This window comes from Halichoeres trimaculatus, unplaced genomic scaffold (assembly GCF_033239565.1).
Source record: "Halichoeres trimaculatus isolate MK-OKI-2021-1 unplaced genomic scaffold, fHalTri1.1 fHalTri1_scaffold_2, whole genome shotgun sequence".
NCBI classification, from domain to species: domain Eukaryota; kingdom Metazoa; phylum Chordata; class Actinopteri; order Labriformes; family Labridae; genus Halichoeres; species Halichoeres trimaculatus.
In genome coordinates this window covers 20,122,989-20,138,475 of record NW_027437180.1, presented here as the reverse complement: position 1 = coordinate 20,138,475, position 15,487 = coordinate 20,122,989, and the positions used below count along the sequence as shown (strand labels likewise).

At 39.7% G+C, this 15,487-nt stretch overlaps 1 protein-coding gene across 1 annotated transcript; it reads left to right on the top strand.

The window, feature by feature from the left end:
* The first annotated feature begins 292 nt into the window (after positions 1-292).
* Positions 293-15,269, top strand: tmprss6 (transmembrane serine protease 6). Its single transcript, XM_074664352.1, has 18 exons — positions 293-406; positions 1,639-1,762; positions 2,602-2,744; positions 3,242-3,309; positions 3,518-3,705; positions 3,881-3,922; positions 4,243-4,447; positions 4,612-4,748; positions 5,273-5,385; positions 5,926-6,035; positions 6,952-7,094; positions 7,226-7,324; positions 7,581-7,694; positions 8,987-9,103; positions 9,386-9,554; positions 10,258-10,520; positions 13,988-14,124; positions 15,105-15,269. The coding sequence occupies exons 1-18, from the start codon at positions 332-334 to the stop codon at positions 15,267-15,269; spliced, it is 2,412 nt and encodes an 803-aa protein (XP_074520453.1). The 5' UTR covers positions 293-331.
* The last annotated feature ends 218 nt before the right edge of the window (positions 15,270-15,487 follow it).

Here is a 15,487-nt window from a genome sequence, read left to right as displayed (position 1 = left end):
ATGTTTGATCGGATTAAAGAGGTATGAGTTATGACCCCCTGGATGGATCTTTTTTTTTTTCTCATTTTATTTCCAGCAAAAATATAATACATTCTGCTTTTCAGCAATGTGTAGATCTAAATAGCTTTTGAAAGTATTGATTGCTTTTCTTTAACCTTTGGACTGACAAACAGAGAGGCAGCCATTCCTTTGCGGTCTGGGCAACATGTTTGGTAAAATGCTAACCAGAAATGCTCTATAAAAGCAGTTAAATTGTTAAAGTCAAAACATTAATAAGCCACCATGGCAAAGAAAATGATTTCTCTAAGATCGACAGAAGTGGACTGAGGTGATGGCGCTCGGACACGGCTCTAGCAAATCTATTTCATGTGACCAGGAGGTCGCTCCTGTTGCTCTGACTGATGGGGTAAGTAATGTTAAAAAATGTTAAAACGTGTCAAACTACGTCACTTCATTTGCTATCATATACATTTATCTATGTTCTTAAATTATCGAGAATGGAAAATTTGTTGTTTTTAGAACCAAGAAGCCACAAAGGTTTGCACCTGACCTGAGTACATCACAAATAGAGGCTTTTGTTTTGGTTGAGGAGGTCTCCACTAAATGAAACTCTTCTAACTGAACAATGAAAAAAATAAAAAAGACGGATGCCAAACTATTTGTCCCTCGATAATGTAAAAATAAATGTATCAAAGCAAAGCATGTGAAGTATAATGTAACATGAGGAAACAGTGCATCTCTCTGAAGGCTTCAGCTGGAGAATTACTGGTGCAGAAGAAGAGTGTCTGGTTTGCTTTTTCCTCTTTAAACCACTTGCTGACGTATTTTCAGTGGTTTGGCAAAACCTCTTTTAACTGACTGAAAAAAAGAGATCTCTGCTGGGAAACTCTAGACATACCACACTCTTTCTATGGGTGTTGGGGAGCACATTTGTATTAATGCAAAGTTAGCTTCTCAATCTACGGAGAGTTAGAAATGAGAACTATATGGCAGAACTACTGTGAATGTCAGCTCTTAAGGTGTTAAGTGGTTGTTGAAATTTTCTTTTGATGCTTTCAAGAGTGTTGCAGCAGTCCAATGTTTATAATGCAACATTTTTTCCCCTATGTGCATTACCAATATGTGAGGCCTTTGGTTAAAGTTATATTAAGTAATTAATATGTGATGAAGCAGTGTAGCAGCAAAACATTTCCTATGCTAAGTTTCTAAATGCATTTAAATGACCTTACCACACATCCTGTGCTTACAGTAAGCTAAAAAAAAATTGTGCCTTAATGTAGCTGTCAAACATTTTGAGGCCATAAGTAAAGAATTGGAAGATATTAGCCATTCAAGTATTAAAGCAGATAAATATATTTGGCTTTGAAAAAAAAAAAAAACTGCAGTGGCATTGATGAATGCGTCATTGGAAGTACAAATGTATCATACATGTGCATGTTTTTGCCTGTATGGAACTTTAAAGAGCTCTGCTTGATCAGTTCTGCTTTAAACTGAAGAAAATTGGAGCACATCATTGACTGGTTGTGAAGAATTGAGGGTAAAAAAAAATAGAAAATTGAAGTAATAAAAAAAAATGCCAAATATAAGCTGCTGTTAATATCTTTTTTTATCAAAGAAAGTTTTGCCTGTTTTACAAAGACAGAAACACGTGGACAAGAAGTAGCATCACCAACCAGGATGACACGATGCTGCAAGTGTCTTCTAGCCTTCCTCATCATCATCTTCATAGCAACAGGAGTAATACTGGCTTGGTACTTCCTGGGTAAGGTGATTCGACATTCCTCTATGTAAAACCATGCTGCCATTAATACCATGTTTTTTGTATGCAACAAGACGACTTATAAGCTTTACCTTTTGGGTAAATATCAAAGTTAAAAAAAAAACATTATCAATTCTATTCATCAGAGACAACCTATTGACAAACTGAATTGTTAAAGTTAATGCAAGCTGCAGTCCCCAGTAAGTATAAAAAAAAAAAGAAAAAAAAAGGGAAACTAATTTAGAAGGCAGGTGGCTGTACTTCAGCTATCAGCCAGGAGGTTGAAAGTTTATTACAGCTATCATGTAGATAGCCATTCATCTGCTTTAACTTTGACTTAGCTGACAGAAAATCGAGTTGAGTCAGTGTTTCCCCATTGGTAACGATGCTTGTTGTGCTTCATGATGCCTTTCAAAAACCACTTGGTGACGTCAAGGTGGCTATGGTCATGTTTTTACCGACTCAGGGTTTTATTGTGCTGTAGTAGCTTTGTATAAGCATAAATTTTAAGTTTTGGAAGATTTAATAATTTATGGACCAGACTCCATAAAGAAATAGCTAGACTTTCACACTTTTTCCCCCCCAAGTTATCTGCTGCATTAAAATCACATCATCACAATGATACTGTTAAACAAGATTAGCATTACTGTCTGATTTTTTAACAGCCATGCAGTTAATTCAGTCAGGGGAAAATCTTTTTAGCTATGATAGCAATTAGCTATTAACAATGCAACATTAGCACTTGGCTCAAAAGCACTGCTTTGCCTTCCTGTAGTCCCATCAGGTTCCGCGCATGGCTGTAACCCTTCATGCTGTCTTGATCATATCTTCCTTTGTACCAGAATATAGGGTTTGGGTGTTGGAGCCCCGTGTCCAGCAGCAGTACACAGCCTACTTGTCTATCCTCAACAGGACCTTCTCTGCTGACTTGGCATCACACAACAGCCCTGCATTCAAGAGGGAAACCAAGGCGGTACAGAAAACGGTGAGCATAATCTAAGAATGTGTCTGATAACCAACTGATTGCAGTAAAAATTGAATTTTGGGGGTCTGTGGAGTTTCAGTGTTCCTCTTTATTTCATTTAACTTTGGACAACAAAGTTGCCACGAAAAAATATCAATAGCCATATTGTTTTGATGGAAAAAGGTCAACACAAATGAATTATTTTACAAAATGGTAGGGGATATTCACACAGATCTTGACATTTAAACCATTTAATCTTGAATTTATCAAGACAAGAAATTACTGGAATGGATTACATGAAGTATGCGATAACAAGAGCTGCAATCAACTAGAGTGTATTACTATTTTGCAGCTCACAGGGTCATGCCAAGAAAAAACACGCAGTCTGTAATTAAAGGGTGAAATACAAATGTTACCTGGCTTGATGTTTTTTTTTACCCCATGATGCTTGGATGTAATGTCTCTTAAAGTTAGCTAACATAAAAAAGGATCATGTTTCCATTTTTTTTTGCCTTCAGATAGAGAAGATACTCAGAGCCTCAAGTCTTTCTCGATACTTCAACAACACCAAGGTGTTTGCCTTTGGGTACGTTGATCAAATTTTACAACATACACTCAGGATGGAATCACATAAAACCACAGTAAACACTTTGACCTAACATGAATAAAGATTTCCTCTGCTTTTTCAGTTGAAAATCGTGAGTGACAAAGAATATTGTTACAAGTGTGTGATTACAGGTACATTGCTTCTTAAACCCCTGGGTGGATTTTGGCCTGGGCTCTATTTACTACAGGGAAGGGAGTGTGGTGGCTCACTTCTGGATAATTATGTCAGTGCCTGGCAGCCATGTTGGGAGAGTAACTGGAGAGAAGGTTTCCGACAGCCTGCAGAGCGGCCTGAGGTGGTGCAGAGCATCAGTGAAGGATGATGTTGCCAGCTGTGATGGATACCTCCTCCACCTACCCTCTCTATCTGTCAGTGGTGAGAGCAATAGGAAAATGTGTGTGTGTGTGTGTGTGTGTGTGTGTGTGTGTGTGTGTGTGTGTGTGTGTGTGTGTGTGTGTGTGTGTGTGTGTGTGTGTTGGAGGGGGAATCTGAAATGTGCTTTTTTTTATTCTTTTTTTTTTGTGCCTATTTTTTTTTGTGCTCCTTACAGAAACGGACTACAGAGTCATAGAGCTTCTAAAAGCCACATTTGGTATCAGACTTCATTTTCATTAAATATTTTAAAATTTGTAATCTTAACTGCCTAATCTTAATTGGAATGCGGTATGCATGTAGCAGACAAAATTTTGCTGTGAAAAAAAAACCTAATGCATGGATCAGCTGCAGCATTACAAGTGCTTATTTCAATCATTGACATGCTGTGTTCATTGTTGCTGCTACAGAGGAAATGGTCACACATATAGCAAACTGGCAATTGATTGATAAAGCTTGGGATGTGTTAAAATCAGTAAATTAAAAATCTAATGAATGGGGGGAGAAAACTCCACTTTAACAACTATCCTTTTCTCCAAGACTGTTATCGCTACCAGAAGGTTGTGTCAAGCAGTCTCGTGGCTCTCCGTGGCCCTGACACACGGCGCTCCTCTTGCCTGTGGCACCTCCAGGCTGCTCCCGGCTCCCAGCTGGAGCTCCACATGGAGTGGCTGCTGCCAGAGTGCCGGGACAGGCTGGTGGTGTATAACTCCTTAACCCCCAGCGATACTCAGCTCATCACCTCGTGAGTGTCATCCACAGAATGAAAGAGTTGTATTTATTTGCTGTTAAGCTATTTAATCTCATATCTCTAAATAAGTACACATTTTCTATCCACTGTGAGTCATTTCACTGATTTCTTTTCTTTGTTTTTAAATATTAACTCTTTTTCTTGCTTCTGCTTCCTAGTGTGTATGGCTGCAGCAGACATGAGCCTGTGGTACGAGTGCTGTCATCAGGAGAGTGGTTAACAGTTGTTTGGAAACAGGGTCTGTACAACTACAAGGATCCCTTCTCTCTGTCTGCACGAGCCTGGGACCACCAGGGTAAGACCACCCAAAAACACAGGTGTTACCATTTGAAATACTTTCAGACTCCAACTAAAGGAACAAACAACACATAAAAAATAGGCCATGTAAAAATACTGACACTGGAGTTTTGTTAGCAATTACCAATCAGATCTGAGTCAGTATATCATGTTTTTCCATGTCCAGCAGCCATTGATTGACAAAAATACAGATAAAAAACACATCATAATTTGACTGGTTTACATCTGTAAATCTTTTGACAAGGCATGAAAGCACTTATTGTTCAGCAGCTCTGCCTGTTGAAATTTATTAAACACATTACTTTACCAATAATACCACATTGGCACTCACAACCTTCTCTTATCTTGTTGCATAAATCTTTGTTGTTGTTTTATTGTTGCTTTGTATCTATCTCATACAAAGATGTTTTTATTCACTCAACTTCTAGTCTGGTATTCTACTTTTTTTTTTTTTTTTTTTTTTTTTTTTTTTTTCATTTTTTCAATCTTTAAGTCTCTATGGCATTGTGTTTTCCTTCACAGATTGTAACTCCACCATAGAGCTGAGATCAGTATCAGGGGTCCAGGGTACCCTGAGGACACCTTTCTTTCCCAGCTACTACCCCCCTGACACCAACTGTACCTGGAGCTTCACTGTAAGAACAACATTCATCTCTTCATGTTCCCTTCTGACTGCAGCAATACTCCTCCTGGAGTCCACTTGTGCAAATCTGTAATTACAATCCCATCAGATCGCATCATAAAAAATACTCCATGACAATAGCTATTGGCTAACCATTTAGCTGGTTACACCAGTGATAGCACTAGCATTCTACAGATCCGTGGCTAATATTACTGCAAGATGGAATATGAAATATTTAAGTCAGCTTTCATTTGTCTTATCATGAAACATTATCAAATGGTTTGCAGGAGTGTGGTTATAATAATTCTTCACCTGTTAGTTCATGGGTTATCCATCTTTTTTCTGCTCTTGATATATTCCCCAAAGTCTCTTTGGGTGTATACTGTTTGAAAAAGCCTTGAAAAGCATTGAATGACAATAGCTTGTCAGATGTAGTGATTGACTTGTAACCTTACACAGAGGGGTATGCAACATAGAGATTCCTCAGAAGTTTTTGAGTAATGTGCTGCAAAGAAATCCAGTGTATAAAACTCTCCTTTATGTTTGATTTTAGATGCCCACTTCAGGTTTGGGTTTGTCCCTCGAATTCGAGGGTTATGAGCTGAACAGGGCCACATACAACCAGGCCTGCACTCAGGGTCAGTGGATCATCCAGAACCGCAGGTAATCTTTGTTACAGTGAGTCCAGCTTGTTTGTCTTGGCTTTAGAGGTTTGAGTAAGCTGCAGCAACCAGAGAGCCCAGCAAGAGTTTTACCATCTATGCTTCACAGACAAGATGTGTGCTGAAGAAATGTAATACTAACAAAGAGTATCTGTCTCAGTTCTTATCAAAATATCTTTACTTTACTGTAATGTATATTTTTTTACTCTTGAGTATTTTACCTACACTGCAAAACATAATTTTTAAGGGAATGAAGATCAGAGAATAGAAAACATAGAACCTTTCTATGCTTATTTGGTCATGTGTGGGGGAGTTTTGGTACTTTTGTCTGCCAGAAGTATCAGCGTCACACACTTGTCAGAGACTGATATAAACCCCAGACAACAAACCATACGCAGGTGGCAGCAATAAATACATGACATTTTAATTTCCAGACAGAATACAGTGGCTACAGCACCAACAGATCAAGTTATATGTTTCTTGTCAGCTTGTTGAAGTTTTGTCTATTTATAACTGACATCTGTTTGTGGTTTGGTGTGGGGCAGGAAGTATCAAAGTGTATATGTAAGTTTCCTATCAGGTCACGATGAGAAAAACTTTCCGTAAGTATCTCGATAAAATAATCTGCTGAAACTAACCAAATTATATTAAGAAAAATCCCTCTTTGCTGATGGGATGGGTTTTTTTAATACATCCCTACAGTTTTAACAACAGGGGACAACAGTGTCCCAACTTTGTGGCCATACGTGTGTAGTAATGGCTTTTTGAAAGAGGAGAAGTTGTCTGAGCTTGTTTTCAGGGGCTCCATAGTAGCTGAACCCATGCTCCTCACACCTGTGACAACCTCCCCGAGGCCCCTGCAGGGTCACCAGCACCTTTGACTCTAACTGAATTTTAAGACTCTGTACCTCCCTCAGGCTGTGTGGAACCAGGAGCCTGCAGCCGTACTGCGAACGCCTCTCCCTGCTCTCCACGACAGTCACTATTGTCATGACATCAGAGGTGTCAATCACAGGGCCGGGCCTCCAGATGCACTACAGCATCTTCAACTTATCAGATCGTAAGCTGTGAATTTAGGAGAGTCAGACAAGACATTTGGATGATTAGAGCAACAACAAAAAACAAGTATGATGGCATTGTAGAACTAAATGTGCATTATGTTTGTGTGTGTGTCTGTGTGTGTGTTTATAGCTTGTCCAGGTCAGTTCCTATGCACTGTGAATGGCATGTGTGTTTCGCTCTGTGATGGAATCAAAGACTGTCCAAATGGCCTTGATGAGAGGAACTGCGGTAAATACTGAAGCTATTCAGAACTAAATGCTCAACATTTACTGTGAAGTTCTTGAAAACAAGATATTGTCACAAGGATGAAAACATTCAGCTACTGATGACCAAAATACATAAAGCAGTGAACAAACTTTTCTGCAGTAACACCTGACAAAAAGGTCAAATGTCCACATGGCCAAAGACAAGGTTCATAAGACAGAGTGTCAATGAGTAAATCAATACAAACACAGTGCCTCGTGTGTGTTTGTACATGTTTCAGTGTGTGTGGCACAGTTCGAGTGTCCAGAGGACAGCCGGTGTGTGGATTACTACAAGGTGTGTGACCAACACCCAGACTGCCCTGAAGCAACGGATGAGATGAACTGTACAGATGGTAAAGCTTTCAAACCATATGCACAGATATACAGTAGGGGAGAACGGGGTAAGTTGAGCCTGTGGGTAAAGTGACCCATCCCCTGTCTTTGGGGAACAGTACGAATCAGTGGTCACATGACTCTGGATTTAGTTAGCCCGCCTCATTTCAAGCTCTCTGTGGTGAACAGAAACACAAGTTGAAGTGTTAAGTAACTTTTATTCTCCAAAAATCATTTTTTGCATGTTGAAGTAAATTTTCAACATATCACGAATAATGTCTATAAACTCGAAATAATTTTAATTATATCTAAAAACATACATCAAATGTGTTGCTGAACTATCAATGTATAAAACCATGTGAATCGTGTAGCTAGGTATTAGCCTGGGCTAGGTTGTTTTTAACAAAATGGTGGCTATGGGGTAAAGTGAGCCAAACTGCTTGGGGTGAATTGACTCAGTGATTTAACTTCCCCCATAATGAGGCACTAAAGTGTAAGAGGTGTAACGTGTGTAAGTGTAGTAATACATAATTATTTTTTATTTTTTTATTTTTATAAATATGTGTAACAATGTAGACAAGCTAGAATGCCAAGGAAATACAGCAAGAAGACAAACTGGGGCTCAACACCCCTTGAGAAGATGCAGAGAGCAGCAACCGTTGTCCAGGGTAGAAAATCCACAAGAAAAGTGGCCACAGAGAGAAATATTGACAGGTCAACCTTACGCAGATTCCTAAAAAAGAAAGAGGGAGGGGAAGTGACGGTGGCAGGCTACAAAGGGACAGCAAATGCAAAGAGGGTCTTCACAGAGGAGATGGAGGAGGACCTTGCAAACCATGTGAAAAATCTGGCTGACCAGTTCCATGGCCTCACGGCAAAGAAATCCTGTGATCTAGCTTACGAAATGGCAGAAAAAAATAATATCCCTGTTCCCGAGAGCTGGAAAGCTAACCGTTCAGCAGGTAGTGTAGAAGAGATCACAATTCAACTCAGGTAAACAGTTGGTCTTGTAGCTAAACAGATTCTTAATAGTGTCCCTATTCTTTTGGGTCAAGATTGGTTCATCAACTTCAAGGAGTGCTACCAAAAAAGTCAAAAGGTCAACTTACCCCCATGTTGTTCAATTTACCCTTTGAGGAGAAGCAATTTACCCCTTAGCTGGGGCAAGTTGAGCCATAAAGACCATTTTTTGACAGGTTATATTTTCATGACCAATCATTGTGGATGTGTTCTTATTATTTCCATTGATGTGAGACATCATGAAATTAATATACATGTGTTGATTTCACTTCAATTGTGTGTGTGTTTCCAGGCGTGCAGTGCACAGATATGACTTATGTATGTGCTGATGGAACATGTCTGAAAAAGCCAAACCCAGAGTGTGACTCTGTTACAGACTGTCCTGACGAATCAGATGAGAAACAATGTGGTAAGAGGATAATCACACAATTTTTTTAAACAAATTTATCTTTATTGTTTTCAACTTTCAGAGCCATTTTTTCCCCACACTTTTAAGGCAAATACAAGAAAAACCTTAATCCAGAGTAGATGTAATGCTTCTGTTCCAAAAAGCAAATTTCTAAAATGGGCATTTAACAGAGAAATCATCCCACTTTTACCTTTAAGCTTTCAAGTTTTCAGCACCACTAGTTTGCTATGTACATAATACAGTGTTGTTGAATGCATCCATCCTTGCTCTGTGTATCTCCAGACTGTGGCCTGAGACAGTTCTCCAGCCGCATCATTGGGGGTAAAAATGCCTCAGAGGGAGAGTGGCCATGGCAGGTCAGCCTGCAGGTGAAAGGTATTCACGTCTGCGGGGGCACACTGATCTCCAGCCAGTGGGTGGTGTCAGCTGCTCATTGTTTTTATGATGACCGGTGAGTGCAGGATGGGGTTTCTGTGGGTGAGGTGTTAAAATGTTCTCAAAACAAGGGATGTTTGGGGAGGGCAAAATTAGAAAAAAATTTTCCTTTCAGCTTAGGATTTCTATTTTTTACGTTATGCAGAAGAAATGCTTTCATTTCACCAAACTTTTTCCACACTCTAGATTGAGTGCTCATATTTATTAGACCAGAAATCAGTTTGGAAATGTAAAAACAAAAAAAAAAATACCTTGAATATAGATAACTACTGTATTCGTTCACGATTAGTTCAGAAAAAAAAAAAGTTTAATTTTTGCTCTGGGTTTTTTTTTTGATGATATACATTTGCCCACATATTTTTAAGCTTTCTATGCAATTAAAGGGTTAAGTCATGTTTGTTTCTACAACCACAGGAGGTGTTCTGAGGTATTGGGAAAAAAAAGGAAAAGAAAACTTTCTTCAGATGCACCTTAAACTATAAACAAACTATAAACTTCATGAAGCATAGACTGACAACCATTTTGTCTTAGACTCACAGAAAATACTGATAAAGTTTTGATGAAATTTTGCCAGACGATATCTCTGAAGTTTTAAAATGTTTAAACTGCCGAATTAGATTAGAGAAACAAGATTAAACATGATTCCCTTTGGATGATGTTTTGCTTCTACTCCCTCTCCATTTGTGTAAACCATAACTGTTTTCCTCCTTCTCCTGCAGTCTGTACTCCCCCTCATTGTGGATAGTGTACCTGGGTAAACTCCAGCTGAGTCGCAGCAGCCCCACTGAGGAAGTAGCTCGAGTTCAGAGGATCCACCTTCACCAATACTATGATGATGAGACCCAAGACTATGACCTAGCCCTACTGAAGCTGGACCGGCTGGCAGTTCATGCTCGACCGGCCTGCCTTCCTCCACCCACCCACCAGCTGGAGCCTGACCTGATCTGCTGGGTGACTGGCTGGGGGTCCCTCCGAGAAGGAGGTGAGGAGGGACAGATGGAAGGGGAGCCTGGGGGCACTGAAAAGAGTTACTGGATTTACTTTGTGATGAGAGAAGTTTATCCAAGATTCAGAGTTTCAGAATGGGATCATTCATTTTTCAGAATAATTTTTTAAGATTTTTTTTTAACCAATCTTGATGGGTTTGTGACCTTTTTAAAATAATCCACATCAGCTTCATGTTTCCTGTTTACCAGGTATCAACAGCTGGAACCTAAAAGTGGAGCAAATAGAAAAGTCTGCGATTCCCTTAGTGTCCACTGGAGGCTGGCTCTGAAATTGAATCACTGTCCATTAGGGACCTATCAGGAAGAAACCCTTTTAGTATCTTTGATCATATACTTGGGTGTCTGGAGTATTTACTCACTCATATAAGATGAGAAAAAAGCCAACCAAATCTTCTCAATCTACCTGTTTGCCAGATGTGATAACACCCTGTCCGACTGTCTGACAGAACCTGCTTGCCTTGTGTTGTGGCACCATGAAATACTGCTGGCTTTTACAAAAGAAAAACACAAAGTTAATAGCTGATCTTTCAGAGAAATCTTGATGCATTTTTGGTTGATGGCGTTTTTCTCTTTTTTTCTGCATCTGTGATCAACTTTTATTTTTTATTTTTTGAATTACAATTTTAGTTTATAATGCACTGTGTCCAGGTTTAGTTGTTGTGCTTTAAGGGCTTTAGTATCTGTTGCAGATAGTGATTTAATTTTTTTTTCGCAGTGATCATGTAACATGCTGTTTAATGAAAGGCATTCACATGTAGAGATCTGGAATGTATCTCAAAGCGATAAAGTGAAGCCTCCTCTCTCCTCTCTCTTCTCTGTGGCACCCGAGGTACTTTCGGAGCCGCCATGTGAAGGCTGTCCCAAAGCAATAATTGTGCTTGGAGGAGAGAGGAGAGAGGAGGGAAATTGATCTGATGAGCTATTGTCGAGGAAACATAAGAGCTGGCTTTACAGAAGCCTTTTCACTGACAGACACGCCCTCATATGGGATATCACTCTCTGATTGAACACGGCAGCGGCGCTGACTTCTCTACATGAAACTTCCCAAAGTTTCAGACGGAGCTGAGGTCAGGCACTGAGGATTGTTCAAAAATGGGTCATAAATCTGTGAATGAAAAGTGTCTGAAATAAATACTGAACACAACCATCATGAAATCAATATAAGGTAGGATCAATACTGGAAACAAAAATCTTATAGATAATATATTCCAGAGACACAATAGCCTAGGTTGTATAAATAACTTTCAGAGTTCATGATCAGATGTGCTCTAGATAAAGGCTAAACAATTAATGAATAATCTAATAATGACGTATTTTACCCGTTAAGTGATCTGTGTGCTTCTATACACAGTGATAACCGAAACGCGCCAAGTAACGTGCTACTCTGATTTGAATAGAACAGAATAGAATATAGCTTTATTTTCATTGTAACAAGTACAACGAAATTGAAGTCACAGCAGCAAAGAAAACAAAAGTAAGAAAGTGTATAGAAAGTGGAAAAAGGTCCATAAGAAAAAAGATGATTACAGCTTGTCCATCATTCTCCAGTTCAGCCAGCCTCCACCTCCACAGGGTCCAGGACTGAGCTTCTTCAGTCATGCTCCATCTCTGTCTCCTAGATCCTGACTGCTCACAGCAGGTGAAGCTCCTCGCTTGGTGTCTAGTGTTAGCCCTTAGCCCTGTTAGCCCTGTCTGTGAATAGCATGATGCTACTCTGCCCTCTGGTATTCCCTCTGTTGCTGGGTTAGCACAGCTAGCTCGTCCATCTTATTGGAGATAGATCTTACGCTCCCAATAACGATGGATGGAAGGACAGGTCCATGTAGTCACTTCTTAGCTCACACCTGAGAACCAGCGCGTCGTCCTTACCCCCTTCTCCTCACCTTGTGTGAAGACATCAGGCCTTACACCAGTTAGCACTGACATGCTACAGGCTGCTAACAGCTGAGTTCACATGTAAACAATGTGGCCATGGTTACATGTAGGATCTCCAGACAAACACAGTAGAAAAAGTAGTAAAAAATCACTGAGGCCAAAAAAAGTTTGGTGTCCATGACCAACAAATGAACCATACAAAGTAATGATCCACTTCAAATACTGAGATTAAGAAAAAGAGACGCAAAAATTACAAGAAAAGGACAAAGAAGAGAGAGCTGTGATGTTTGAGCTATGTTTGTTTTGAGCTATGATGTTGTGTGGTGTGAGAGCTATGGTGTTTTCAACCCAGAATTGCGTTAAGACTGCCCCCCCACCCCCCCCCCCACCCCCAGAAAATCCTTGCACAATTTTGCCAAATTATTCAGCTGCAGGTGCTGTTGGCAGCTGTTGAAAGTAACTAATACAGTAACTTGTTATCTACAGTTTACAGTTCTACAGTTTCATTTAGCAGACGCTTTTGTACAAAACGAAGTAAGCCATTAAGCGCAGTTTGTTTTTGTTTTTTTCTGGGGGGTAGAATAACCAAGCCAACAAATCACAATTTATCGCTGCAACGGTATACTTCAACCTTCAACAGCATTCAGCAACTTGTAATGTAACCTAGTTTCTTTTAAAATCAACTAGTCAGTAAAGTAACTAAGTTGCTTTTATAAAGCAGTTATCAGTAACCAGATTACTTTTTCAAAGTAACTGTAGCAACGCTGTCTATACAGCATACAAAATAAACAGAGAACAGGTTTTCTTTGTGTGAATGTGTTGGTTAAACAAAGGTCAAAGGAACAGACAAAGCTCTGTTACTGTTTATGTATGATTAGTGTTATTACAGTGCACATGTGCAGAAACAGCTGTGAGAGCTGACTGACAGATGATCCAGAGGTGATCAGATGATGCCATCATCACCAACACACGTCGCCTCATGTGAGGAGAGGATGTCTCATTGCTCTAAAAAAGAATCTCCTCGATTCCTCTTTCCTCTCTTCATTTCCTTGCGTCTCTCCCATGCATCTATGGTGGAAGGGACAAATACTATGATAACAGAGTACAGACCTGTGAAATGAGCTTGATCAAAGATGTAAGATGGAGTTAGAGTGACACGAATGTGTGTGGGTGTTGGGTTGTGGTTTTTTTAAGAAACATGAAACCACCTTTTAGCACAAACAGTTTCAAAGAAATCCAATTCCTGTGGGTTTGAGTAACAAGACTTAAGTGTTTCTCATGCTATACCACTGTTGTTTATACATTGGGGATTTTTGTGATTTGTTGATTTCCAGCTCTTCATTAGGCACCCAGTGGGTGAAAAAAAAAGCTGAGCAGTAAAAATGTCAGTTTCGTTTGACTGCAGTTTCTAGAATCATTTCTCCTGTACAGCACAGAGAAATGTGACTCTTTCTTTGATCCTGCACATCTCACCCACAAACTGCCGCTTAACAAAATGAGAAAAGAATAAAAACAGAGTGAATATTTCTGTCCTCACTGGTTGTCTTTCTCTATCTGACCTCTTCAGGCAGAGCCAGTGATGTGCTCCAAAAGGTGGATGTTCGCCTGGTCAGTGAGGAAGCCTGTGTTCGCTCCTATGGCCACCTGGTGACTCCCAGAATGCTTTGCGCTGGATACCGCACAGGAAAAAAAGATGCCTGTCAGGTAAATCAAACATGTAGGATAATTTCCACAAAGGTTTCAACTTTTGCAGATAGTTCACTCAGAGACGAGAGATACACAAACCCACTGTATGATACATGATCAACCCCAGAGAACAAACCAGCAGTGTAAGCTTTGAGAACAACAAAGTGAGCAGTTCCAGTAAACGTTTCACATATGTTTTAGTAACATATGTAAAGTAAAACTTAAAGGTGAGTGAGTAATGAACAGGGCAGATTAAAAAGTCAGTTTTTGCTGGATATGAAGAAAAGAAAACAAGACTTGGAGCGAGTCAGCTTTGTATGGTGCCAATGTTCGGTTTAAAACAGGAGTTCGCCGCCCTCTAGTGATAAAACAAAATCCCTGCAGTTCTGAGGCCCTTCTTCCTCTTTTTTTCTTTTTTACTGGTAGTCACAGTAACAGATTTGCGCAATGCAAAAAGCAGACCAAAGTTGTTGCATGACCTAAAACAGAAAACTACTGGTTTCTCCTATATCTTAGACTTAAACCCTTATGCAAAATGTGCTGCAGACTAGAAGCAGGAAGCTGGGCATAAGTAAACTGTGGCAGACAAAGCACTAAAGATCAATCAGCTATGACAACAGTTTTCACATTTCATTGGTGCTACGTGAAAAAAGCCAACTATTTAGACATCTTTACTATCCTGTCCCTAAAAATGATTATCTTTCTTGCACAGTGGAGTTTTTTACTAATTCTCTTAAATGTTCCCTCTGAGTTTACACTGGTTGCATGATCTAACATCATCACTCCTGTTGCTGATGCACTTAATGGTCCCACATATCATAGAAGTTTTATGCAGGCATGATTAATTAAAAATGTTCACTATTCATTTTTTCGATTAAAAAAAAAAAAAAAGAATGACCCAATATAATCTCCTTTTTGTTTGAATTTGAACACTTTTGATGCAAAGGCACAAAAGTTCCCCACCTGTCTGTTAAGCTTGTGATTGGTCTCTCTGCTAGGGAGACTCTGGAGGTCCCTTGGTTTGCCAGGAGTCCTCGGGTCGCTGGTTTCTGGCAGGTGTAGTCAGCTGGGGCAGAGGCTGTGGACGTCCTGACCTTTATGGTGTCTACACCCGCATCACAAGGCTCATGGACTGGATCAAGCAGGTCATCAGGAGCTCCTGAGACATCAGGGATCTTCCCCATGTTAACACCAAAATCCTCCCAACTAAAGCAGATTGCTGATGAAAAATTTGTCATGTGAAGGGAGAGAAGATTTTGGATGATTCGTTGTAAGGTGTAAGGTTTGAGTGTGAAAAACTTTCATCCAAAGGAAGTTTGCAAACAAATGTCTACCTTGTTCATGTGGCTGTTCCGAACTGATCATGTCAAAATTTTCATAG